The sequence below is a fragment of the Euleptes europaea genome, chromosome 6 (genome assembly GCF_029931775.1).
Source record: "Euleptes europaea isolate rEulEur1 chromosome 6, rEulEur1.hap1, whole genome shotgun sequence".
Classification (NCBI taxonomy): Eukaryota; Metazoa; Chordata; class Lepidosauria; order Squamata; family Sphaerodactylidae; genus Euleptes; species Euleptes europaea.
This window is the reverse complement of record NC_079317.1, coordinates 25,516,696-25,544,006: the sequence shown is the minus strand read 5'-3', so window position 1 is coordinate 25,544,006 and position 27,311 is coordinate 25,516,696. Positions and strand designations below refer to the sequence as shown.

The following is a 27,311-nucleotide window of genomic DNA, read 5'->3' as shown; positions in this document are numbered from 1 at the left end:
TAAAACTCAGAGTTACTACCAGGAAAGGGTTTGCACCTGTCTTAGCAGCGAGAGTTTTCCAAAAAAAGCAACATTTCCCTTCTCCTGCAATCTTGCCGATTTACTAGAAAGCCATTTACTTGGTCCCACAGAACTTAATGGGTGTTACGTTACTGAAAACTGAACCTGCTCCTACAGGCAATGCCACACCCGTACATCTACATCAGGGGTGGGGAATCTTTTTCTTGTCAAGGGCCATTTGCACATTTATAACATCATTCGGGGGCCATACCAGGTGTAGATCTCCCGGTGGGGAGGAGAGGCTAGGGTTGCCAGGTCTCCGGCCCCACCAGGGGAGGCCACGTAGAGAAGGCCTGGAGGGCTCCCCCGGTCCTCCCCCTCCCAGGTGGGAGGGGAGCCAGCGGTGGGCCTGAGCAAATGAGGCGCCAGGGAGGCGCAGCCCGTGGTCAATCGGCAAGTGAGGAAGGAAGGAAAACAGAGAAAGAGGAAAAGGGAGAGAGGGAGAAAGAAATGGAAAGAGGGAGATAAAGAAAAGGACGGAGGGAGACAGACAAAGAAAGAGACAGAAAGAGAGGGAGAGAGAAAAGCCTTCCCCCCCACACATACACACGCCCCATGCGACCTCGCCCCAGGCTCCATGCCCTCCCCGCCCCAGAGTCCACAAAAGGCCCCCTGAAGCCCGATCGGCTCCTGCATGCATGCTCTGCCGCCGGGAGCCACGGGCCTCGTCCCCCCCCTCGCTGCTCAACAGCCAACAGGCAGCAAGAGGGGCTTACAGTGTGCCCCGGCGTTCCTGCACGCTGCTGCTATAGGGGGCAACCTTGGGGGAAGCATCCCTCCCCCTCCTCTCGCCGGCCAACAGTCATCAGTTGGCGAGAGGAGGTCCAAAGGGCACCACAGCACCCCTGCAAGCCGTGGCCCCAGGAACACCCTCAGGGAGGGCCGCCCTATGCTGAGACTCCGCGGTGGGGCCCCGGAGCTCCTGAGGGCCACAAAAAATGTCCTCGGCCCCCGGGCCTGAGGTTCCCCATCCCTGATCTACATAAAACAGCCCTTGTCTCCACTGTTTGGATACACTCAACTGGTTTTTATAAATATACATAAAGTAAACATGGGAGGGGTTTTAACAACAGTTACTTATTGCTTTTTTTTAATTATTACTCACACCTTCATGAGTTCCAGCACTGGGCAAAGCAATACCCCATTTAGAATGGAGCATGTATAATGTTCTGAAATGTCAGTATTAATCTTACAAGAATTAAAAGAGAACAGACACATTATTTCCAACCAAATAAAACTTAATCTAGTAGGACATCTACTACACCTTACTTTGGCAAGAGAAATAAGCTTCAAGCTAGCATTCCACAGTATAGGAACATGTGGAACTTTGAGAACAGCTGAACTATTAAAGATCTACACTTACCAGTATCAAATTACTCCAGAAGAACAAACTACAAAAGGGCTCCAAAGATTTATTCATACAATCATAGAGTTGGAAGGGGCCATACAGGCCGTCTAGTCCAACCTCCTGCTCAATACAGGATCAGCCTAGAGCCGTGATGGCGAACCTATGGCACGCGTGCCAAGTCTGGCACGTCGAGCCCTCTCTGTGGGCACGCGACTCCCCGCCCGGCTTTGAAGGGCTCCGGGCTGCCTGCAGGCAGCGCGGAGCCCTTCAAAGCTGCCCCGCCCCTGGACTCCCTGCCGCCCAGCTGCGGAACCCTGCCCGGGGACAAAACAAAAGAAAAAGGCGGCAAACTTTTAATTTAAACAGCTTCCCCGCTCCAAAAGGCGGAGAAGGCGCCTTCTGTCCCGGTAGCGCAAGGCACGGGTGAGCCCTGCAACTACTGAGCGGGTGCTCCAGCCAACGTTTTTGCATTGATCTCCCCAGCAGCCCCGCTCGGAAGGAACCCAGACGGGCCCCTCCCCCTTCGCGTCTCCTGCCGCCGGACTGTTCCATTCCGAGCGCAGGAAGCAGGGAGATCTCCAGCCCTGGGCCGGCGACCTCCTCGCCGCCGACTTCTCCCACTCCTTCGTCCAGAACGTGGTCCGGCGGAGGAAGGGCCAGCGGCAGCCTCGAGAGACTCCCGGCCGAGCAGGCGGCGGGGAAGGCGGTGGAGCGGCCGAGCCTCCCAGCTCTCCCAGCCCCCTCGCCCCCTGCTCATCCAGCGTCCCTGCGTCCTGGGCTGGGATGCCTTCGGCGGCGGCAGCGCCTGATTTGAGCTCCGGCTTGGGAAGAGGCTCGGGAGCAAGCATGCGCGCTTGCTTTTGGGGTGCCTCTCCTCCCCCCCCCCCACGGCAGCTCCTGCCCACACAGCTTTCCTTTGCCCAAAACCAACAGTGGGGACGCAGCCCGGCCCTGGCTTTTGCCGTGAACCGTTTTGTGTGACGACTGTTTGCCGCCAGTTTGTTTTTTAACCTCCCACCCGGGGGTGGGGGGGAGGTGGGAAGGCTGAAGCCCGGTCGCAGGGAGACGGCTGTGTGTGTGTGTGTGTGAAGGCTTTTCTCTCTTTTCTTCCTTTTTCTGTCATTCTCTCTCCTATTCTTTCTCTCCTCTTTTTCCGTCTCTTCCCCCTTCTCTTTCTCTATTTTTTCTTCTTTCTTTCTTTCTTTCTTTCTCTTCTTTCTTTCTTTCTTTCTCTCTCTCTTTCCTTCTTTCCCTGCTTCCTTTCTTCCTTCTTTCTGTCCTTCATTCTTTCCTTCCTTCCTTCCTTCTTTCCTTACTTCTTTCTGTCCTTCCTTCCTTCCTTCTTTCCTTGCTTCTTTCCTTCTTTCCTTCCTTCTTTCCCTGCTTCCTTTCTTCCTTCTTTCTGTCCTTCATTCTTTCCTTCCTTCTTTTCTTCCTTCCTTCTTTCCTTCCCTGCAGATCGACCGCAGGCTGCAAGCTGCGCCCCCCTGGCACCTCGGTTGCCTGGGCTCACCGCTGGCTGCCCTCCCACCTGGGAGGAGGGGGAAGACCTGGGGGAGCAGAGGCACCCTCCAAGCCTTCGCTGCATAGCCTCCCCTAGGGTTGCCAACCTCCAGGTGGTGGCTGGAGATCTGGTTTTACAACTGATCTCTAGCCAATAGAGATCAGTTCACCTGGAGAAAAATGGCCACTTTGGCCATTGGGCTCTATGGCTGTGCAGTCTTCCTCCCCAAACCCCACCCTCCTCAGGCTCCACCCCCAAAACCTCCCGCCAGTGGTGAAGAGGCCCTGGCAACCCTAGATTCCCCACACACACACACACACCAGGAGATCTACACCCGGTATGGCCCAAGAACGATGTTATAAATATGCAAATGACCCTTGGCAGAAAAAAGGTTCCCCACTCCTGTTCTAAACTAAAATCTCAGTATTCAGGTTAAATTGCCGCATTGGCACTCGGCGATAAATAAGTGGGTTTTGGGTTGCAGTTTGGGCACTCGGTCTCTAAAAGGTTCGCCATCACTGGCCTAGAGCATCCCAGACAAATGTTTGTCCAGCTGCTGCTAATCAGACCCTTGGTCCATCAAAGTCAGTATTGTCTACTCAGACCAGCAGCGGCTCTCCAGAGTCTCAGGCAGAGGCCCTTCACATCACCTACTCGCCTAGTCCCTTTAACTGGAGATGCCGAGGATTGAACCTGGGACCTTCTGCATGCCAAGCAGATGCTCTACCACTGAGCTCACCACTTCCCTAGGCAGCCAATTCCACTGCTGAACTGCTCTTACTGTAAAAAAAAGTTCTAATGTTCAGCCAGTACCTTTCTGCCCTTAATTTATACCCATTATTGTGAGTCCTATCCTCTGCTGTCAAGAGAACAGCTCCCTGTCCTCCTCTAAGTGACAGCCTTTCAAATACTTAAAGAGAGCAAGACTTACTTGAAGATAATGGTGTGGATGAGCTTGGGAGGTTCTGGGCTTCAAGAATTTGCATCTGGATCCGGCTATTTACTGCTTGAAAACAGGTACCTATTTTCAGTTCTGCAGAACATACCTATAAGAATTAACGTATGTTCCATTTGAGTCTCAATCAAGTTTCATAAATCACATACAGAAGCACAGAAAGATGCTGATTTAAACGACAGGGAGAAACTATTTATTTAAAGCTGTATGATGCTGAATCGACCATCAGAGAGAGCAAAACACGTCCATAATGGGGGGCGGGGGGAAACCCATCCCCAAAGACACTGGAGAAAACTGAGAATGCAGAAATGGCCTTTCTTCTCCGTTTGTTTTCTACGTGAGGTTTTCATAATCCCCTGCAAGCAATGTGCCATGTGCCTTGCCATTTCCTTATTTACTTTCACCAGTTTCCACCCTTTCACCACTCTTCTTTGAGGACAGAGTACCCACTCCACCACAAAATCCCTCCTTAAAGCCTTCCTTGTTCCTTTTCCCCTGGTTGGCCACTGTGTGAGCAGACTGCTGGACTTGATGGGCCTTGATCTGATCCAGCAGGGCTTTTCTTATGTTCTTACAAGATACTCTGTGACCAAGATTACCTGCCCCGGGACAATCATAATCCTGCCTGACCAACCTTATCTCTATTGGTGCCCAAACCCAAGAAAGATTTCACCTTACTATGACTGGTTTAACCTGCCTTTCAGTTGGGGTGCAGGCCTAGCTAATAAGCAGTCCCTTCTCTTCCAGCCACTTGAGGATACATTTTAAAGCCTGCTCTGTGCAGTTTGACCAAAGGAGTAAAAATAATAATTCACATAATCTGCCCCAGCAGTGCTTTAAACAACTGCTTAGGCCTCAAATTAGCATCTATTTTGTTTCATGCACAGCTATGTTTAACAGTAACTTTACCATGGTTAGAAACAGGTTCCATTTCGCCAGTATTACTCCATGTCTTCTTTTATATGAACACTTTAAACAAAATGCCAAAAAATCTGGTGAGCAACATGCAAAGTCTGAGGCCCCAAGGTAGGGGCCTTCTTTATGAGGACCAGCTGCCCTAGTTGCCCCTAATCTGGGGAGGCCTGCCAAGGATGCCAGGTTAGTCATAACACACCCTTGTCCATTGTTTAATTGGCCTGACAGATCCTTCAGCACTCTCTAGGCTGAAGAGTCCCATTCTCTCCCCCTGCCCCTTGTCAACATGGAGGCTGGGACCCAAACAGGTATTTAATGCAAGAAGGCTCACATTAAATCAAAATTCTTTATTTTTGAACGGTAAAGCTCTGCCCCCCCATTCCATTTCATAAACTGCTTTCGAATATCTCATTGTTTTAAGGAGGCATGGGGCAGCTGCAGTTTAAAGGAGAAGGGAACATGCTCCCGCACCCTCTTGGGTTCATAACTAGTTTCATGGTCCTTTGGATGCACAGAATCATAGAATCATAGAATCAACAGAATCTAGTTCAACCCTCTGCTCAATGCAGGATCAGCCTAGAGCATCCCTGACAAGTGTTTGTCCAGCCTCTGCCTAAAGACTGCCAGTGAGGGGGAGCTCGCCTCCTCCCTAGGTAGCTGATTCCATTGTTGAACAGCTCTTACTGTAAAAAAACTTTTCCTAATATCCAGCACTCTCTCCGCCTGCATTTTAAACCCATTATTGCGAGTCCTATCCTCTGCTGCCAACAGGAACAGCACCCTGCCCTCCTCTAAGTGACAGCCCTTCAAATACTTAGAGAGCAATCATGTCCCCCCTCAACCTCCTCTTCTCCAGACTGAATATTCCCAGCTTCGTCTTTCCTCATCGTGATTGGTCTCCAGGCCCCTGATCATCCTCATTGCTCTCCTCTGTACCCACTTGATTCTGCCTACATCCTTTTTGAAGTGTGGTCTCCAGAGCTGCACACCATACTCCAGGTGTGGCCTGACCAATGCTGTGTATAGCGGAACTATGACATCTTGTGATTTGGATGTTATGCCTCTGTTGATGCACCCCAAGATCGCATTAGCTTTTTTTTGTTGCTGCGTCACACTGGCTGCTCATATTTAACCTACGGTCCACCCGTACCCCAAGATGTTCACACACATCATAAACTGGCCAAGGTTTATGATAGTATAGTAGCAATCCATCATCACTGCTTAATAAACAAAACCTCGACATGATTTCCTTGTCAGAAATTATGCAGTGGCAAGTTGCATAATTAAAATCTGCCTGCCCTCCCATAGGTTGAATACATACATCTAGGGATTGCTGTCCACCCAGCAAATTATTTCCATATGTCCCTGGGTTTAGATATCAAACGAAGTAGTTTCTGTATCATACTTATGTCCAAAGTGTTTAATCTGTTCAATACTTCTATTAATAGCAGCTGTAACTTAGTTTCACATTTACATGCAATAAATTCATAAATTGGTTGTTTCCTGCAGTGCTTAGTAAACAGCTGCTGTTGGCTACAATTATGGAAGTTAACTCCCAACTTCCATTTTAGAGAACGCAGGTTGTAAAGAGTAAAGCAAGAAAAAGAAGAATACACTGTAGAGAATTTAACAATCCATTAAAAATTATTTCGTGTAGAACAAACAGGATCCTACGACAGCTGACTGCAGCCCATCAGCCACGGACCTGCTGTAATTCAGCGTAATAATATTTTAATGGTGGTTATGGGTGTTTAAAGAGAGAATATAAAAGTTGCAAATGCCACATGACCAACTTGTAACTGTGTTTGTTACATGTGAGTCAACACAGTCCCACAGTAATGGGACCTTCCAAGCTTTAACCACCTTGTATTCACTCTCAATTTATTAATGTTTTAGTCACAGACATTAACAATGTTCAGATTAAAACCATACAAAATGTATAACCCACAATACCCAGGGTTACATGAATAAAATTTTTAAAATGTTACAGACAGCCACATATATACATATTGATTGAATGTTATAGTTCTCCTAAATTATTTTTTCTGTGTCAACTTCAAGGTCTGATTTTCAACAAATTTCTTCCTTAGCTTAGAAGCTAACATGATATAAAAGGCCACACTAAGCGTGATCTTTGAATTAACGTCTGCCATTAAAAATCTAACTCGGCCCTCAACTGTATCTACAACATCTGGGATATGCTGGGTTAATTTAAAACGAATGGAGTTGTAAAATGGGCAACTAAACAGAATATGTGGGAGATCCTCAATTGAACCTGAGGAGCAGGGACATAGCCTTAGGTTATGAGGAATTTTTTTATATCTACCATGGGTGAATGCTGAAGGCATCGTTTGGAAACGTGCCGTAGTAAATGCTCTCCTTAACCTTGGGTCCGAAAGTTCCATTAAATAATTTGAAAAGAATTTATTCAATTTGAATAACGGATACCATGGGGAGTACTTGTGCTTTTGTATTAGGCACATATCATTGTCAGTTTCTTTGTCAGCAATCCATTTTTTGATATCTTTTGGGTCCCATGTGTTTAAGATTTCTAGCAAAGGCAAATTATACAATTGTAGGATGTGTATAAGGACCTTATCCCAATGGTTTTCCTTTGAATAGAACATATAGCTGTAATACACCCATTCTGAGTTAGTCGATTTTCTCAGTTTTAGTAGAAAAGTAAAATTCTTAAATGGGCTCTCATGGCAACTGACGGCAAGCCTGCCTCCACTCTAAGGAATGCTGCAGGCACCCCTTGGGGTAACCACCTTGTAAGACAGTGGTTCCCAGCCTTTTTGGTATGGTGACCCACAACTCCACATTTACTTCGTATGGTGACCCACCCAGGGCTGGCCCAAGGTATGTTTTTTTGGTGCCCAACTATGACCACGGCACCCATCTATTCCAGCATTCCATTTTCTATTATGCCCAACCAAATGTTTTTGAGAAACCATCAAACATCACACAAGGGCGCAGCTGCCCCCACTATGAGCACCAAGCAAGTGAGAATTCAGCTCCTCCTCCTCCTCTACCAGCTGGGCCAGAGCCAGAGTTTGAGGTGGTGCACTGGGGTGGGGGCGGCGGCACTGAGGAGATACCCAGAGAAGGCAGATGGGAATGAAGAGGTTGGTGGCAAGGGGCTCAGTGCAGTACATCTTCAGCCAGCATGGAGTAGTGGTTAAGAGCAGTAGTTTGGAGAGGTGGACTCTGATCTGGAGAACCGGGTTTGATCCCCCACTCTTCCACATGAGCTGCAGAGGTTAATCTGGTGAACCGGATTTGTTTCCCCACTCCTACACATGAAGCCAGCTGGGTGACCTTGGGCAAGTCACAGCTCTGATAGAGCTCTCTTAGCCTTGGGCTAGTCACACTCTCTCAGCCCGACCAAGCTCACAGGGTGCCTGTTGTGGGGAGGGAAAGAGAAGGTGATTGTAAGCCGGTTTGACTCTCCCTTAAGTGGTAGAGAAAGTCGGCATATAAAAACCAACTCTTCTTCTTCTCTTCTTCTTTAGTAGGTAGAGGGCAGTGAGGCACTGCAGGGGGCTGGACTGCTGAAGCAGAAGGACCAAGACAAAACCAGCAATTGCACATGCCTCCTCCTATCCTCCCTCTGGTTTTCCATAGCATGCTGACCAGCTCCCACCCACTCTTCAACCTCCCTTCCCCTTTTCAGCCACTACCATGAAGTTACTAGTTCCTCCCCCCCATTAGACACAACGAGATGAGAGAAGATGGGAAAGATGAAAAAACGAGTTGGCAAGGAGGAAAGAAAGAGGATTCAAAAGGCAGCAGCCACTATTAGAAGAAGAAGAGTTGGTTTTTATATGCCGAATTTCTCTGCCAGTTAAGGAAGAATCAAACCGGCTTACAATCACCTTCCCTTCCCCTCCCCTGTGAGGTAGGTGGGGCTCAGAGAGTGTGATTTGCCCAAGGTCACCCAGCTGGCTTCGTGTGTAGGAGTGGGGGAAAAAATCCAGTTCACCAGATTAGCCTCCGCCGCTCATGTGGAAGTGTGGGGAATCAACCTGGTTCTCCAGATCAGAGTCCACCGCTCTTAACCACTACACCACGCTGGCTCTGCCCTGTGACCCACTTTCAGAGGCTTTGCAACCCACTTTTGGGTCTTCCATTAGGGAGGTCTGGCCTATGACCCACTTTCAGAGGCTTTGTGACCCACTTTTGGGTCCTGACCCACAGGTTGGGAACCACTGTCTGAAAAGATAAGTGTAAGTTACTGTGTTGGTGAAGGACAGCCACGCTCTGCTGTCTGACCCTATCTCAGAACATCAGGTCTACTAGCCAGCAGGTTTATCTTTCAGATTATAACTTCTTTAGGATTACCTCTGGGGGGTCATCAAGAAATAAGCAGCAATTTGGTAGCAGACTCTGAATGCTATTACTTTTCAGCGCGCTGGGGATTACAGTAATTTCTTAGGCAGTGTATATTTAAGGGCACTCCAGGATCCTAAGCTATACTGAAGACTGCCCCAAGGAAAAACAGCCTCACACTACCTCTAAGACCCCCCCTCAAACCACCACTTACTGATGCTTTGGAAGGAGGCGCTATTATTAACCAATAGTCAGTTTCTTGTGTGTTGAGTTCTCGCAGTGGCAGGGCACACTCTCCTATGGTTTTCTTTCTGGGAGTCACAGCTTGTACTTTGAACACTAGTCTGGCAGTCTGCAGCAGTTGCAGCTTGATAGCAAAGACAAAGGTTTCCATGAATTCCATGTCCTAAAAGGAAAAGGATAATTATTTAATTATTTAGAGCAAGCAAAACATTCAGTTTAATCCTAACTTCAAACACATCAGGTTGAATCCTGTTATACAGATCTGTACATGGGGGAAGAAGAAGGTTGGTTTTTATATGCTGACTTTCTCTACCATAAGGAAGAATCAAACCGGCTTCCAATCACTTTCCCCTTCTCTCCCCACAACAGACACCTTGTGAGGTGGGTGGGGCTGAGAGCTCTAAGAGAGCTGGGCCTAGCTCAAGGTCACCCAGCTGGCTTCATGTGGAGGAGAGGGGAAACCAACTCGGTTCACCAGATTAGCATCCGCCGCTCATGTGGAGGAGTGGGGAATCAAACCCGGTTCTCCAGATTAGAGTCCACCGCTCCAAGCCACCGCTCTTAACCACTACACCACGCTGGCTCTCAGATGGGGGGAGGGGTAATTTTTCCTTATTCTCTGCTCATGCAGCAGCCCTCCAGCTCCTCTCTCTTGCTGTTCCGGGGGGGTCCCCTATCACCCAGGAACAGTATTTCAGGTGGCAGCGAGAAGGGGAGAAGGAAGAACGTCACGTGCTGAGAATGGAAATCCTACCACCGCTAGTAAATTTGGACAGGGGTCAAGCCAACAATAATGCCCTAGAAGCAAAGGGCAAATATAATTTATGGAATAAATAACAGGTCTTTCCCAGATCATCAGAACCTCCAGGCTTTATATGTGGGATTGATCATTCTTGCACTAATCCAACATCATTAGGGAGACACTTTGCCCTTATGGAAAGATTTGGGGGGGCACCTTGTGATTGAACTAGACTTACTACTATTCACAACTTAGCCCTTCTTCAAAGAATTCCAAGCTAGTAGCCATAACCATTTCTTGTGATAATGAACTCTATAATTATGCACTGCATCAACTACTTGGTTCTGTCTCTCTCCAACCCCACCATTAATGTCGCTGTGTGACCCCAACTGCAAGTACTGAGAGGAAGAAAATGAAAGTTTCTTCTCCACGCAGTTCACAGTGTTCCAGACATTATTGCGTCTATGCTTAAGATGTTTTTTTCTGAACTGAAAATTCCAAATGTTCTAGCTGTTTCTTTGAAGAAAGGCTCTCCAACGTTTGATCATTTAAGTTGTCACTTCCTGAACTTTTTGCTGCTTGATAGTATCTTGAAAGTGACCAAAAGATCAGAACAAGTGGTGAACTTTTTTTTGGGGGTGGGGGGGGAGAGAAAAGCGTAGCTTGGCTCCTGCATGAATAGTGGGTTAGGAAGAATGCTCCAGTGCCCATGTTGCGAAGCAGGTGAATGCACAGAAGACATTGCAAATATCATTAAAAAAGGAATTTCCTAAAAGTTTAATGGCTATTGGAAGGTGTTGAGGAGCTGCATTGCTCATTGCTAGTGACATCACAGCCAACAACCAATAGAGACACAGTAGGGCTGACTTTAACAGAAGCCCAAAAAAGGAGCCAGGTGCAAGGCTGAGAATTTATTTAGCTCTTCTAGATCCCTGCGTATTTTGCAATTTGCCTTGTCAGGGAATCTAATACAAAATACAACCAGAAATTCAATTAAAATACGTAACAGACCGATAATTATATTATCCCTTAAAATTAAAATAGCATGATAAAATATATGAATGAACTATCTGAGCTTAGGGATCTAGAAGGGCTAAATAAATTCTCAACCTTGCACCTGGCTCCTTTTTTGTCTTCTCCTGCCCACTGGTGTGGTCTTACTTTTCTCCTGTTTAACAGAAGCCCAACAGGCAGTAATTAGCAGGTAAAGCTTTTTCAGTCATAGGTATTGGGGAGGAGAAAAAGCTTCACTCTGTTATGTACCTATAAAAGGCAAAAGGACTCTGCCGTGATTCCCAGAAGCTCCCATTTCTAATACGCAGTGAGGTCTGCCACTTTTCATTTGCACTGATTGGACAGCAAGTTGTGACTCGGCCTCCCGACCCAATGCAGACCCATACTGTTGAATGGTTCACAGAGGAAAATAAGGACAGGCCTATGTTGCAATACCCCCCATTCCTATACTCAGGGGAGGCAACCCCTCCCCACAAATCACACATTGCTGTGTTCCCTCTGCTTTATTGCTTGTTCGTTTACTCTACCATAGACTATCCTGCTCTGTTTTTAAAAAGAATGTATTTGTTGGTTCTTGTAGGTTATCCGGGCTGTGTAACCGTGGTCTTGGAATTTTCTTTCCTGACGTTTCGCCAGCAGCTGTGGCAGGCATCATGATGCCAGGCATCATGATGCCTGCCACAGCTGCTGGCGAAACATCAGGAAAGAAAATTCCAAGACCACGGTTACACAGCCGGGATAACCTACAAGAACCAATGAACTCTGACCGTGAAAGCCTTCGACAATGTATTTGTTCTTTAGGTTAAAAGACACATTCGAAAAACTTAATTATCATACAGTTCAAATATGATCTATCAGCATGTGAAGTGGCAAGCTAGAGAGGAGCGGCTGAATGTTCTTGCATGAACATTTTCAGTGGATGTACCATCAAAGACGAGAAATCCATCCTCCACCCAGAAATATAATTTCTGGAGACCCTGGGAAGGTTACTAAACTAAAGAATATAGTTTCAGGTGGGTAGCAGTGTTGGTCTGCAGTAGAAGAGCAACACTGGAGCCCTGTAGCGCCTTAAAGACCAAAAAGATTTCCAGTGTGTAAACTTTCGAAAGTCAGTACTCCCTTTGTCAGATATCTGATGAAGGGATCTTTGAGTCTCAAAAGCTTATACCCTGGAAATTTCATTGGGCTTTAAGGTGCTACTAGACTCAAATCTTTCTCTTAAACTAAAAGATGACAACTTTAACAAGGCATCACTGAAAGACAAAAAACAGAGGCTAAATAAGGATAGTGATTTATGATGGACAGGTGGCCCTAAGGGCAGTGCCTTGGAAACGGGGACATCTGACCAGACTTACACGAGAGAAAACAGATTTGCACTTACCTGTAATTGTTGTTCATCGAGTGGTCTTCTGTGCAGGCACACATTTGGGGGCCTGCGCATGCGCATTCCCCAATGTGGGACCGCACAGAAGCCACGAAGATGAACACCAAAATCAAGCCTTTCCTGATAACCGAGCTACCCATTTTGCTAAATGAAAAGACACTGTTCTTTCTATAAGGCCGGCAACAGATAACTCCTCATCCACCATCACGCTAGAGCCCATGCAATACAGAAACCGAGTTAATTCACACGCAGGAAACCCCTTCAGTGTTTTTTTATAGGTCACTTACGCTGGAAGCTTCTTTGGCCATACATTTGAATTGCACTGGTTTAGACAACGTAAGGATTCCCTTGACAGAAATATGAGGGTTTTCTCCACAGCTAGATGACCAGCTCAGATCTTTACACTGAAATGTTCAAAGCAGACAATGAATTTATTTGGTTGGTCAAACTACTTGCCTGGTTGATTTCATTAGTTTAGTTTTAAGTTTCTTCATTAGTTCATAATGGCTAGCATTACTCATCCTCTCATTAGAGAATGAGATTATCTGACCTTTTATAAAGTCTTAAACTGAAAAATCATCTTTGGCAATTCAGACTAGGAGCTAGAGCACAGATAATTATTACTGACTACGCTAATTTGTAGTGGTAGCCACTAGTAGCAGCCAAGGTTCATCCTTGCTATGCCATAGCAGAGCACTGAAGGAGCTAAGCTAATCAACATTCACAGATCACTACAATATAAAAAATTATCAAAGAAAGGTAGTGTAGGGTGTAAACTGAATATTCATCTTCAGAAAATGATTCCTATACAGAGTCCATAGTCCAGTCACTCAAAGCATGAACTCTATGTGAACATGATCATATGTTCAATCCTTGGCAATCACAGCGTCAAACTAGACATGGTGGAAATCTGTGATCAAATCACCTGTCTCATTCTCTTAAAGCAGCAGACAATTCTGCTACATCTCATAAGGCTAGGAAGGATCTCTGCTTGAGACCAACAAAGCTACTGCCAAGTCATTGAGGAAATCTCTGGACGAGGTGGACCAATGGTTTAACAGTGTAAGACAGCTCCCTATATTACATTTCCTCCACCACTAAAGCCTAATAAGGTTTCACAGGCAAACATCAGCATTAGTCTTCAATGAACAAATGATATAAAATGTAATGTACATTATTAGCTGAAACATAAAAACAAAAATTCCAGAAAAAAACCTGTGGAACCCATTAATGGATTTGATCCTAGGAGTCTGTTCTGCTTCCTTGCTCCAGGGAACATAAGAAAGGCCCTGCTGGATCAGACCAAGGCCCATCAAGTCCATCATCTGTTCACACAGTGGCCAACCAGGTGCCTCTAGGAAGCCCCCCAAAAAGACAACTGCAGCGGCACCATCCTGCCTGTGTTCCAAAGCACCTAATATAATAGGTGCTCATCATGCTCATCTGCTGCTGGAGAAAAAAGTGCTGTTGTTGAGACCCATTTAAAGTAGTAGCCTCCATTCCTTTATTTCACAGATAGTTAAATATCTCTTGTATATGCTTTGCCTGACTTTCCAGCTGTGTTTAATTTTTCCTTGGAATCAGATGTTCCACTCTTGGGTCAAGCCCTGGGTTGAGCAGAGTAAGGCCGAAGGAAAGGAAGGTGGTCTGTATTCAAAAAGACCAGGTCTCCCAATTGCTCATATCAGCAAACAAGATTGACACTGAAAGTTTTCGTACAGGTCACGCCAAACTAATCTGCCTTAGTGGCACAAGACAGGCTCCTGGAGCTTTCTCTTTCGGTGGAGCAAAGCCCTCATCAGTTCAAGACCCACCGTGGTCTCAAATTCCTGACATCCTTATGAGCATACTTACTTGTAAGACTGTGATCCAGATCTGTTCCACTGAAGGAACATACCACAGCTTCACATTCAGCCTGCCAAATTCTCGTTCGTCACCTGATAATGTAATGGTATCTGCGGATAAATCCAACAACTCATTTAGAACTTGTTCTCAAGGGCAATGAAACAGTATGCAGTTCTGTAAACCAGATTTTTTAAAAGTCTCACTGCTTAAGTATTTCCTCCACAAAAAAAAAAGTAACTCATGCCAGGACTTAAGTATTACTTATAAGGAAATGAAAGCATTTGGCCCAAGAAATGCTACAAATGTTGTTATCCATGTTTGAAATATGTGTGATTAGTCCAAGTATAAATATAGCAGTGAAGGGTTCTCAAAATTCCACTGACAAGGTAAAGATCTGCCAACTCTTCCCCTCCACCCGCATAGAGCTCCTTAGCCTTTAACACTTGCACACCTAGCAAAAAAGATGCATTTGTTTCCTGTTGTTTCTGTCATATTGTTGTTAAGGGCACAAGACCAATGCTGGAATCAGCTGGCAATTCTAACAGGGTAATTATGGAGGTCAGAGCACAGACATTTACCCCCCAGCAACACAGGAACCAGACAGCAACACTCAACCGACCAACGGGAGTTGCGTACTGGAAAGTGGTTAAGGTCTGACAGTTGGTGGTTTGGTTAGAAGTTGGACAGTTGAGACTGACGGAAGGGCTGTTGAAGTTTAACAACAGTGTGAATTAACCAAAGTTCTGGTATATCCACTAATCTTTACGTTCCCCTAATTGGGTAACTGAAGTGTTACAGTATTGCAACAGGGTTTGTTGGGTGTGTAATTTCGTTGCAGCAGAGTGCTGTATTTATAAGTTATAAGGTTGCCTGGGAGTGTTTTTCTTAATATTATATTATAACAGATTAATATTAATGTGATAATACTTGTCTCAGTTGTATGTTTCCTTCTGAGTAAACTTTGTTCTTGTTTACTTTTAAAGAGCAAACCACCTTATTCCTTTCAGTTTACTTCATTATCCCTCAGTTAGCAATCGAGGCTTGGGTGAGTTGGTATCCAGGGAGAGTTTCTGTCCTCTCCAACTTTTTCAATTCCCACTAGGAACCCTGAGCTGGCTGGAAACCTGAAAGAATATCTTTCAGAGGTGATCTTTAACCCTGAGAAAACTGTTATACAAATACCTTACATTTTCATCCTGAAAGTGGTTTTGTATTTTCCCAACCCCAGGGTTCTTTACGTACAAGAAGATTCACCACTCTTTCATAAGCATAGCCACTAAATTTCTTCATAGCATCAGGATTTCTTCCTTTCACTGGTACAGTGTAAAGCAGAAAGCAAGTCTTTCCATGGGTATGTACCAACGAGAATCCTAATGTCACCTAAAGCATCATAAAATGGACTTGGAAACCAGAGCCGGTTTAATGCCCAAGCTCAAGGTGCCAAACTAGCAGGGGGCATCAACATAGTATTGAAGGAGGCTACTGGCACAGCTTTTGATGGTCATTGCCTCCCTATAGACCTGACCACTGCTAGCTGGGTCTAAAACATGGTGGAGAGGTATTGCAACCTGCATCGGAGCCAGCAACAGGGGTATGGCAGGAGACACAAACTCCAAGACTGACAGCACATGAGATCTATCTCTCCCAACCCCCACTCCTTCTGCAACCCTCGTATCTTTGGGACCTCCTCTCTTGGTATATCCCCAGAAGAGTGTTATGCTCTGCTGATAATAACTTGTTGGTGGTCCCCGGCCCCAGGAGTGTGCGGCTGTCCTCGACTAGGGCCAGGGCCTTTTGGCCCTGGCTGCAGCCTGGTGGAATGCTCTGCCTAGTAACATCAGGGCCCTGCGGGACCTGAAAGAGTTCCGCAGGGCCTGTAAGACAGAGCTCTTTCACCAGGCCTATAACTGAGGACAGCCACAGGTAAGATCAATACTGGCCTCCCCACCACCCACCCCCTTTTATTTTGCAATCGTTTTCCTGGGGGTGGATAGCCGACCTGGTTTCGAGATGGTTTGTTTTGGGTTTGGCATCTTTTGCTGCAGTAGGAACTGTGTATATATGGCGACCATCTTTTTAATAATTGAGTAATGGTTTTATGGTTTTTATGGTTGTATATGTTTTATTGTTACATTTGTAAATGTTAATGTTATCACCTGCCCTGAGCCCAGCTTTGACTGGGGGAGGGCAGGTTAGAAGCACGGAAAACAAACAAACAAACAAACAAATAAGCTGGGCTTCAAGACTTGGAGTGGGGTAGGGAGCAGTGCAGCTGCTTGAGTGGCAAAGTATATAGGACAGGCCCTGTTGGGAAGCAGACATCACACAAAATTAGAACATAAGAACATAAGAAAAGCCCTGCTGGATCAGACCAAGGCCCATCAAGTCCAGCAGTCTGTTCACACAGTGGCCAACCAGGTGCCTCTAGGAAGCCACAAACAAGACGACTGCGGCAGCACCATCCTGCCTGTGTTCCACAGCACCTAAGATAACAGGCATGCTCCTCTGATCCTGGACAGTGCACCTGATGGCAATATTTGTAGTGTGTGTGTGGGGAGGATCCTGCCCCCCCACGCCATTTTTCCAACCCTATTTTTGTAGTGGTGGGCACAGAGAAGATGCCAAGGTCTAGAGCTCACAAGCCTCTCTCAGGAGCAGGAGAGTGTACCATCATCTCCAGCATTATATTTTATGTATCTTCAGACAGCGGTGTGCTGCTCAGGACTGTGTAAGCAGCCCTGAGTACACACAATGTGCATTTGCAGTATATATTCCTAAAGTCATGTCTAAGCATCCAGTTTATTGGTCAATATGAAAACAAGACAAGCAAACAGCATTATTACCTAGGCTCCTGTTACTACCTTGCGAATCTTTCCTCGACGAGTTGCTACTCGGAACACTGGAGACCGAATCATATCTCTGCAAAGAAAGGGCAACAATAATGCAGCACCTACACAAGGCAAGCAATGCAAACCTGCACAGCTTGTCAAATCACTGCATGAACAGTAAGGAACTGCAAGTGAGGAACAGCTATGGTAGAGATCAGCTATGTCTTTTTTGCTATTAAAAAGCTTGAGAAGTTTGCCTATAATTCTGGTAAGCTGCTTAAATCCCACTGAAGCAACAAAGAAGCCTAGCTATGTGCAGGACTGCAGGAAGTTACCCATTCAACATTATGAGAAGTGTCTTATTTCAGATTGCACGTGTGTCTACTCATCACAAAAAAAAACCCCAGCTATGGATCAGTCTAAAAAGGAAAAGATCCAGGAGTTGGGAATGTATAGAATGCTAGACAAAATGAAAAAAAAATATCGATCCCAATTTTTTTCTCAGGCAAGATCTATCAACAAGCCTACCATCCAGCAGGAGGAATGCTCCATATTTATTCCTTTTAGGCATTCCAGAATCACTTTTGGGGCCTCTAAGCTCTGCCAGCGCAATATCGATTTTAAAACTATGAATGTAGACTACCTTTTTTGGTGCACATAAAAACGGCACCAATTTTTATTTTAGTGGCAATACTGTCTACACTAGGTCAAGCAATATGGAGGGATAGATGTAATTGTGCCAACATTTGTGTGCCTGCCCTTTTCATGTATAACGTAAAGTGGGGTGTATCTTATTTACCAAACACTCCCCCCCCCAAAAAAGTTTACCTCGTCCGTTGCTCTGGATGATTTTCTCCCTCTCCAGCTCTGATACCAGAAGAGAGCAGGAAAGGAAGAACAGAGCCTGCAAGCAAAGTGCTGCAGGACTTGGTGGCACACTATAAAATGCTCCTTTTAATGTTAAAGCCTTCCCTGCCCCTTCCTGAATACATTTTATTTTACAAAATTTATAACCCACCTTCCTACCCTTGTAAGGGCCACCAAGGCCGCTAACAAACTACAAGTATACATAATAAAATAACATCGGCCGCCGACCAGCTGGGCTGCAGCGGGACAGGTGCGGCAGGCAGCCCGCGGTTTCGTGCCCTCCCCGCCCAGCTCCCCTGGACGATGTCGCGTCTCCCGGGGGCTCTGGGCAGGCCGGGGGTTGGGGCAGTGGTGGGTCTTCCTGCTCCCCAGCGGCGGACGGCCCTGTGGGCGACAGGGTGGGTGCCGGGATGCAGGGGAGTCCTGGGTTGGGCTGGGTCTTGGCGGCCCACCCGGGACACGCTTCTGTGGGGCAGTCATTCTCTCCCTGAGACCCTGGAGAGCCGCTGCCCGTCTTGGTGGACAGTACTGATGCACCAATGGGCTGGTTCAGGATAAGGCAGCCTCATGAGGAGGGGCTGTGGCTCAGGGGAAGAGCCTCTGCTTGGCATGCAGAGGATCCAGGATCAGTCCCCAGCCGCTGTAGTTAAAGGATCTCGGGTAGCAGGTGAGCCACGGCCCCTCCCCGGACTCTCCAGAGTGTTGGGCGGAATGTCTGCTTGGCATGCGGAGGGCATGCCAAGCCTGGAGCTGGGCTGAAGCCTCAGTGTTCGGGTTGAATTGCTGTGTTGGCACTTGGTGGTGGATGAGTGGGTTTTGGGTTGCAGTGTGGGCACTCGGTCTCTGGAAGGTTCGCCATCACTGGCCTATACCCACTCCAAAAGTGCCTCCAGGTACCAGTTCAGGGTTTCTACAGCCTACCTGGCCAGAGGTGCAAGGTAGAGCTAAGTATCATCCTTATATTGGTGACAACCCAGCCCAAATGTCTGGATGTCTTTCACCCAGTGGTTTCATCTAGATTTTGAAGAGCATAGAGGACAAGGTGGAGCCTTGCGGGACCCCACAGGCCAAGGGGCTGAGCAGCAGTCCCCCACAACACACTGGCGAAGAGAAATACATCTTCCACAGACACATCCAGTTTGGCCCTTACATAAGATGTACAATGCTTTATTAATCATTTAAGAAGATTGTGCTAAACCAACAAAAAAATTATATTTCAAATGCATATGGAACCAGTATAGCAGGACTGAGGAGTAGTTCATTAGCTACACAAAATTCTTGACATTACTTGGCACCACAGGCATAAAATTAACAATGCACAAAAAGAAAACACAGTTCTGGGTGCAGCTTTTTCAAGTTATGAGAAGAATTTACCTTCACGAATCGGTTGGGCGGACTTGTAAGATCAAACATAGAGTTACTTAAAGTGGATAAGCCAGGCAATGTGCTACTTCTTAAATCACAAACTGAAAAGAGAAGAAGAAAAAAAGGAGAACCCCTCGTATAAATCTCAGGAACACTTTCGTCATCTGCACAGGCTGTAACAGAACAGGTCAGAGATCAGATTATTAAAACAATTGCATACCTAGGAAATCAGATTCAAAAGCAAGCAAGAAGCCAGCATCACACCCTAAGGATGGGCAAGGATACAGTTCCTCAGGTTCATTCAGGCAGTTACAGACTGGAATGACTCAGATTTTATAAAGCACAGTCTAGAAGGATCTCTTCCTGTTCCAGTCCCATTACAGATAGCAGCTACATGAATGCCTGTGCTAGTGTGGACTCCCGCTGATTTCAGTGGAACTGTTGCAGGAGAACTTCATGCTGGATTGTTTCCACATACACATGTTTCCCTACAGGGGCAAATAACGGATCCCAGGACCATTTCAGGTTGGGAATACAATACCCGGGTTGGGGGAAGAGAAGGCATCAACCCTTTCTCACTACACACCAAGGTCCAAATCTGAATCAGTCCCTTATGCTCCAGGGAATTGGGTTCCCACCATGGAACTCCAGGCACATATCTGTTAACATGTCTGCAATGTGAACTTTGTAATGTGTGAATTGGCCCACTGTAACTATACAGGACTGACCCCGAAAGCTACTTGGATGGAAAATGCCTGCACCTCATTCTTCAGGAGAGTACCACTGAAGAAAACTGGGATATAAGTGTCAGAAAAAACATTATACACATACACACACAAGTGGCGGTCATGCAAGAAACTTGCAGGAGCGGCCATTCCATTCCCTCACCTTTGTTCCCATCCTCCTATTTCTTTGTCTCTAACTCTTTCTCCCTCCTGCCATGCCTTTTCTTACTCATTCTCCCCAATGCCTGTCAGTTTCTCTCTTTCTGCCCCCAACCCATCTCTCTTTATCTCTTTCTGCCACCCAACCCATCACTATTTCTTGCTATCACTATTGCACAGAAGAGCCCCCTCCCCAACTTCTTGTAACTAATTCCAAACCTGAGCAAGGCAGAGCAGGGGGTGGTGCTCAACTGAGTCCTGTGTGAGGCACGGTGAAGGGAAGCCCACATCTGAGCCCCACATGAACGGAGGCACAGGTTGGTGCCTGGTTCGACCCAGCTGAGCCATGCGTGAGGAGCTCAGCCAGCATAGTCAAGGTGAGGGATACAGTGCCCAGCCTGAGCAAGTCAAGGCACCTGACTTGCCTAAAGTGAAGGAAGTAGCACCTGGCCAATTGGTTAGGTAGGCTGCCTTTTCTTCTCCTCTTCCTCCTTTGGGGGGCAGGGGCAGGGCAGACTGGGGAAGGGGCCTTCCCAATCTGCCCCTGCTCACAGGGTTGTTCCGAGGATAAAATGGAGGAGAGGAGAATGAAGTAAGGTGCTTTGAGCCCCATTGTGGAGGAAAGTGGGCTACAAATGGAAGTAAATAACAAATATAGCTGAAGATGGAGGGGCAGATAAAAGGCTGGTGGATGGGTGGGAAGGAGAGAAGAAAGCAGAGAAGGTTAAGGATGTGGGGGTTGTCAGATGATGGGAAAGAGAAAATAAAAATAGTATGAGGAAGTTGAGATGGGGGAAACGGGTGCCCTTCAGAAGTCCTTGCAGATTCCCCACTGTGCTATTGGGCCCACCCTGGCACCTGGCACCATACAACTTAGCCATAGCTTTCCAGGGTAGAGGGTGCTGAGGTAGGGTGAGAAACTGAAGATGGGGAGATGGTGGTGGATGGGAAGGAAAGAAGGCAAGCTTTCAAAGAAGGGAAAGCTTTGGGAGCTTTCAAAGAAGGGAAAGAAGGAAGTAGTGGGGGAGAAGGAAATTCCCCCATCAAGTCTTTGCGGTTTCCCGCTTGTAATAATTGAAATTTCAAACTTGTATGGCAACTCTTATAATACGCATCCTTACAAGTATGATGTGTGGCCTCCAAAAGCCCAATGTGTTCGAGGTTGAACAGGAGCTTTCAGACTTTTTGAATCCAAATCCAACATTACCTTCTGAACCACACCAGATCTCATGTTGGTTCATAGAATCTACCCGTGGATAGCAAAGAGAAGTGGCAGAAAGTTGGTAGTGCAGAAAATGCTTCTTACCTGACCCATATAGTCTTCTATTGTCTGATTTTTCTGGGCGGCATCTAATCAAATCTGGGGAAGGAGGTGGATGCTGTTGCATGTAGAATGGGTTATACACCACATCAAAGAGAGGCCCTTGCTGGTACATACTGGAAAGTTCTGCCTTCCGGTCACCAAAAGATGTTACAGCAGAACCTGTGAAGCATGGCAATATATTATTGGGCATTTGAGCGTTTTGCTAAAATCTTGTGTACAGCATGGGCAGGAGGTTGGCAAAGATAGTTTTTGTCATTTAATCATTTAAATCATTTCCTTCCCTCCCCTTACATTGTGAGTAAAGCTCAGAAACTGAGTTAGGAAAAAATATATGAAATCTTATATGAAGATTCAACTGAATATTGATAGTGATACCAAGGAAATGTCACACCACTAAAAAGAAGGGTTGGGGGATGGAAATACATTAATCTATAAAGCTAGCATTAATCTACAAAGCTAGCAATCTATAAAGCTAGCAATGTTTGACAGGTATTCTGGTATTTTAGAAGAAGAGTTGGTTTTTATATGCTGACTTTCTCTACCACTTAAAGAAGAATCACCTTCCCTTCCCCACCCTGTGAGGTAGGTGGGTCTGAGAGAGTGTGACTAGCCTAAGGTCACCCTGCTGGTTTCATGTGTAGGAGTGGAGAAACAAATCCAGTTCACCAGATTAGCCTCCGCCGCTCATGTGGAGGAGAGGGGAATCAAAACCGGTTCTCCAAATCAGAGTCCACCACTCCAAATCATCGCTCTTCACCACTACACAACATTCGCTCTTAGTTTATTATGCGTTCATAGTTAAAACAATCATCACTATTAGACATTTATGTCTTGCAAATAATATGCTCCGTGTTATGCAGAGCACAGGAGTGAGCCCTTTCATGTCAAGAAAGTCTGCAGTCTACGGGACAATTTAGAGGCAGCACTGCCACATGTAGCTGACAGCGTATTTCAAGTGTTATTACCATGACTCCCAATGGTGTGTCTGCCAGGATTACAAATGGCTAGTATGCCAACACTGCACGCATATGAGCAAGCAATCTTTAAATGCAATGCTGACTATGTGGATCACCTACAATGGTTTCAGGCTTATAAGACAGTAAGCACTACTAGGTAAACATGGGTTCCGTAACCTAAACCTGACAGAGCAAGGATGAAAGGGGAACATATGGCCAGATTAACAGCTGTGACTGTTTAGCCTGAAGAGGAGAAGATTGAGAGGGGATATGATAATCATGTTCAAGTACTTGAGAGGCTGTCATATTGAGGATGGTGCCGAGTTGTTTTCTGTTGCCCAAGGAGGTCGGACCAGAACCAACGGGTTGAAATTAAATCCAAAGAGTTTCCGTCTAGACATTAGGAAGAATTTTCTAACAGTTAGAGCGGTTCCTCAGTGGAACAGGCTTCCTCGGGAGGTGGTAAGCTCTCCTTCCCTGGAGATTTTTAAGAAGAGGTTAGATGGCCATCTGTCAGCAATGCTGATTCTGTGACCTTAGGCAGATGATGAGAGGGAGGGCATCTTGGCCATCTTCTGGTCACTAGGTGTGGTGGGGAGGTACTTGTGAATTTCCTGCATGATCAGGGGGTTGGACTTGACCCTGGTGGTCCCTTCCAACTCTATGATTCTATTCTATGACTGATGGATGATAAGACATCATATCCTAGTATTTCTACACAAGGGGGGGGGGGAACAGTCAAACAGCCTTAACTGGATCTATCAACACATGGTATTCTATTCCAGCCATGTAATATGGTTTCTTTACTCCCACTAACGGTACCTAGAGGAATGGACAGATCTAAATGAACTTATAAAGTGGGATGTGAGCTTAACCGTCATTGGCTCTGAGCAAGGCATGTAATAATTTGCTTGAAATAATCACAAACAATTACGGAGTTGGGGGGGAATTGAAACGGTATACAAAGCCTAGTTAAAAAGGACAGACTGTATAGAACTGGTGGGACTTAGAAAACCATTACAGCATATTTCCCACAAATTCCACAATTCATCATGGAGGGTAAGATTTACATTAAGATGCACTAAGCAAACTTAGTTTATTCTGCTTAATCTGTCTCTGCTTTCTAAACAAGAAAACTATTTCTCATCACTCGGAAGTCTGAAGAGATGTACTTTTGAAGCACTGAATTCACCAATAAAGTTAGCAAGTTTAGATTGGTTCTAGGGTTGACAATTCAAGGTTGGAAAATTCCTGGAGATTTGGGGGTTCAGCCTGGGGAAGGCAGGGTTTGGGGACCTCAGTGAGGTATAACGCAAAAGAGTCCAGCCTCCAAAGCCGCCATTTTCTCCAGGGAAACTGATCTCTGTGGTCTGGATATCAGTTTTAATTCTAGATTTCCAGCCCCTACCTGGAGGCTGGTTCCAAAACCTAATTGGTTCCAAAAAAGCATTTCAGGAAATTAAAAAAAAGAATGTAGAATATCCATAGGAAAGAACACTAAAGTTGGTATATATGCTTTAAATCAGCAAACGTATAACACCTTTTTAATTTGGGTTTGTATTCTGGAATTGTCACCACCTTAAAAGTGTTTATTTAATCCAGCACTTCTAGTGCCACAAGATACTCTGGTTGTTTTCCAGATCCCAAGGTCAGGAATGCATTCTCTAGTAAACCTCCTGCCTTGTTGAAACCTTCCTGGGATAAGAGTCTTGAGGTGCAGGGATTTCACAATAACATACTGGGGCATTCTTCACGGTAGGTTTCGGTGCTGATTCAAGCCGATTCTGACAATAAGCCGACTTAAAAACCTTCTTCATTGTAGCTCGCTCTTATCCCTACCACGGGTGTTTTTGATTCTTCACTACAGAAACTGCGCGCCGGTCCGCGCCGCTTCAGACTATGCTCCACCGTCAATCACGTCGTCTGTTGCCCTTAAGCACGCCCTCCTAATTTTTCATGCCGCAATACTACAATTCACCATTAGATGGTGCTGTATGACAGTGCTTGTGCGATGACCACCGTTCTTTGAAATTAGGAGGCAGGGCAAGCATCAAATCTCTGCTAGGGCGGACAACATTCCCTACTTCGCGATGCTAAACATGAGGCACTCCCCGCTTGTGTGTTTATATGCTCCGACGTGCTACAGACTTAGTACAGCAAACACTTTCACTCTAAGGGGGTGGGGGTGCTAGGAACGTGTTGAACGACCCACTCAGATACATGACGTGACTGCTTTTTGGGTTGAATTAGAGAAGGAAAACCGGCTAGTTTAATCGGCACGTATCATTGAGCTGATACAAGTAACCTGTCCATGCCATTCTCCATGCAGTGAAACAAACCTCTCTGGAATCCAAAATGTGGCGGTCGCGCGGGTGTTTCATAAACTGACTGGTGTAGTGGAGACACCTTGTGGCTGTAGACGCTACCGCAAGTGAAGTTAGTTTGTTGTATTTAAATAAGCACCCAATCAGAAAGCAGTGACAACGAAGCGTAACAAGCCAATCACAGGAATTGTGGGAGTGGTGTGTTTGAGCGATGGGCATGGTCTCCTGTATCGCACCAAAGATTTCTTCATAGGTTCCCGTGAAACAAAACACGCGCCTGCAGGAAAGGTCGTTTCAAAAGCGGTGTGAGTTGCCTCGACTTTAACACGGGGTATTTGGGCCAGTGAAGGAAGACACGCATCAGCAGTGAATAACCGAATTTTGCCACCGACGCAAAAGAGCGTCGAAGCAGCAGCAAATCTCCGTGAAGAAAACCCCACTGTTTCCTGACTCAAAGGACTGAGGGGCAAAAAGAAAGAAAGAGAGAAAACAGAGCCAGGAGCTTCAAAAGACACAAACGAAAGAGCGCATTGTCATGGGAACCATATCTCCTTGAAATAAGATCTTGGCTCTACCTTCCAAACCAGATTAAGCTGCAGAAATAAAGACAGTTGTACAAATCATGGTTGGAAAACACTGGTCTAATTATTTGGATCCAGGTTTGTTTACACGATTTTAGAATAACCACCCCAGCTGCACTCAAATCCTGATTGGCTTACATGTTCAGGGGGCGAATCAGAAGCTGGGGAAATTAAAACCAACACTGATAAAAGTTAGGAGCTCTACAACAAAACAAGTTGCCACGTTTGGTCTTAAAAACGGTACATAGTACAGAACTCCCTACAAGCACGAGTTCATCTATGAATGGCCTTGAGACCAGAGGGCTGAACTCCTTGCTGATGTAGGCAGGGGTTGTAGATCCAGGGCAATGCCTGTGAATCAGTATATTCCCCCACCCCAAAAAGGCTTCCACTTAGATTCCATACTGTTTTCTTCACATTCTTTTACCTTGAATTCCTGTAAGGTGAGAAGAACCACCAAGGTTCCTGGGCTGAATGTAGGCAAGCTTGAATTGTGGAACGACAAAGGGTACTTCCTTGCCCCCTGGGGGGAGTTTGGAAAGAAGATAATCCTCTGAACAGCCGACCTGCCGCTTCACCGACACAGATGATAAAGGAGGTTTCTCCTCAGCATCTGGTCTACATTTGGCTGCAACTTCAGAGTCCGTCTCCAGAGATGCTGTTATAGAAGGCACAACAAGCACATTTCATTTTGAATAAGCAACCTGAAACAATCCTTTGTATTTTATAACAGGATCAGTGACAAATAGGGGTGTCCATCCCATTGGCCACATCCAGCCAGAGGGAGCAGCTAATAGCAAATATACCAATGTTGAGAAGGTTTGCACTGGTTCCCATATCCACTAACCCAACCTGCTTTCCAATTATCACACAGAAGATTTTAAAAGGATAATTTTAAACTTAAGTGGTCACAGTTATAAATGCAATGCCTAATCCAAACATTATATAAACCATGAAAAATTAACCTTCATAACCTGGCTAAGTCAACCCTTGATGAACAATCAGGAATAACAAGGCAGTTGCCTTCTAAATACAAATTATAAGCATCATACAACATTTTAATAGAGTTTTTGCTCAAATGGGTAGTCACACATTTCACCCACTGATTAATATAACTAAAAGTACTATAAAACTTATTTTGTTCTGGTTGCATAAAAAATACCTGCAAAAATTGACAACATGCAAATTGAACTTACAGTTTTGCTTTTCTTTATCAAGGTACAAACACCCTCTGCAGCAGCTCTTGATGAATTCTGTCGCCATTACTGTTTCTCATGCAAGCCGAAATACATACAGCCAAGGAACCAAAAGGCAGAAATCAGGCCTTCAACAACAACAAAATCACATTTGATTAGAAACACTGTCAACTAGACTGCAGGGTTTTTTACATCTGCCCACATCTAATACAATGCATAGAATCGTCATCATCACCATATTTTATTAACTTTAATTAGTATTTTATAATCAACAGATCATTATATTATTAATATATCTAATTGTCAACATGGACACTTAAATCTCAAGACTGGAGCCATGAACAGACAGGACAGTTCTATAAACGGTGGAAATGCCCCAGGTTTGTAGTAAAATCTGAAATTATTGCCTCCTAAAATAACAGGAGAGCCTGTAGCTTTAAGGAACGAATGCCCTCAGTGGCTGTTGCTAGGCAACCTCATAGTACTGCCAACTAGTTCCAGTCTTGCTTTCTGTCAGTAAAAGGCAAGGGGGAGGGGCAGGGACCTTTCCAAGGCTGTTTTGGCATTTCAAGGAGAACTAATTGGGATCAGGCCCGGTAGTAACCACTGGGCAACTTGCTAACATGCAAGTTCCATGACTCATCCAG

General features: G+C 45.7%; 1 protein-coding gene across 1 annotated transcript in view; it reads right to left on the bottom strand.

Annotated features, from left to right (window-relative positions):
• The window catches only part of TC2N (tandem C2 domains, nuclear), a 29,801-nt gene extending 2,990 nt beyond the window's left edge, over positions 1 to 26,811 (bottom strand). The window contains exons 1-9 of the mRNA XM_056851328.1: positions 26,665 to 26,811; positions 25,896 to 26,126; positions 21,590 to 21,766; positions 19,409 to 19,500; positions 17,183 to 17,258; positions 14,349 to 14,449; positions 12,782 to 12,898; positions 9,329 to 9,520; positions 3,844 to 3,958 (exon numbers count right to left, since the gene is read on the bottom strand). Of these exons, the coding sequence (XP_056707306.1) occupies positions 3,844 to 3,958; positions 9,329 to 9,520; positions 12,782 to 12,898; positions 14,349 to 14,449; positions 17,183 to 17,258; positions 19,409 to 19,500; positions 21,590 to 21,766; positions 25,896 to 26,126; positions 26,665 to 26,731 (1,168 nt within the window). The 5' untranslated portion in view covers positions 26,732 to 26,811. The remainder of the gene's footprint in view (positions 1 to 3,843; positions 3,959 to 9,328; positions 9,521 to 12,781; positions 12,899 to 14,348; positions 14,450 to 17,182; positions 17,259 to 19,408; positions 19,501 to 21,589; positions 21,767 to 25,895; positions 26,127 to 26,664) is intronic.
• Positions 26,812 to 27,311: the final 500 nt, after the last annotated feature.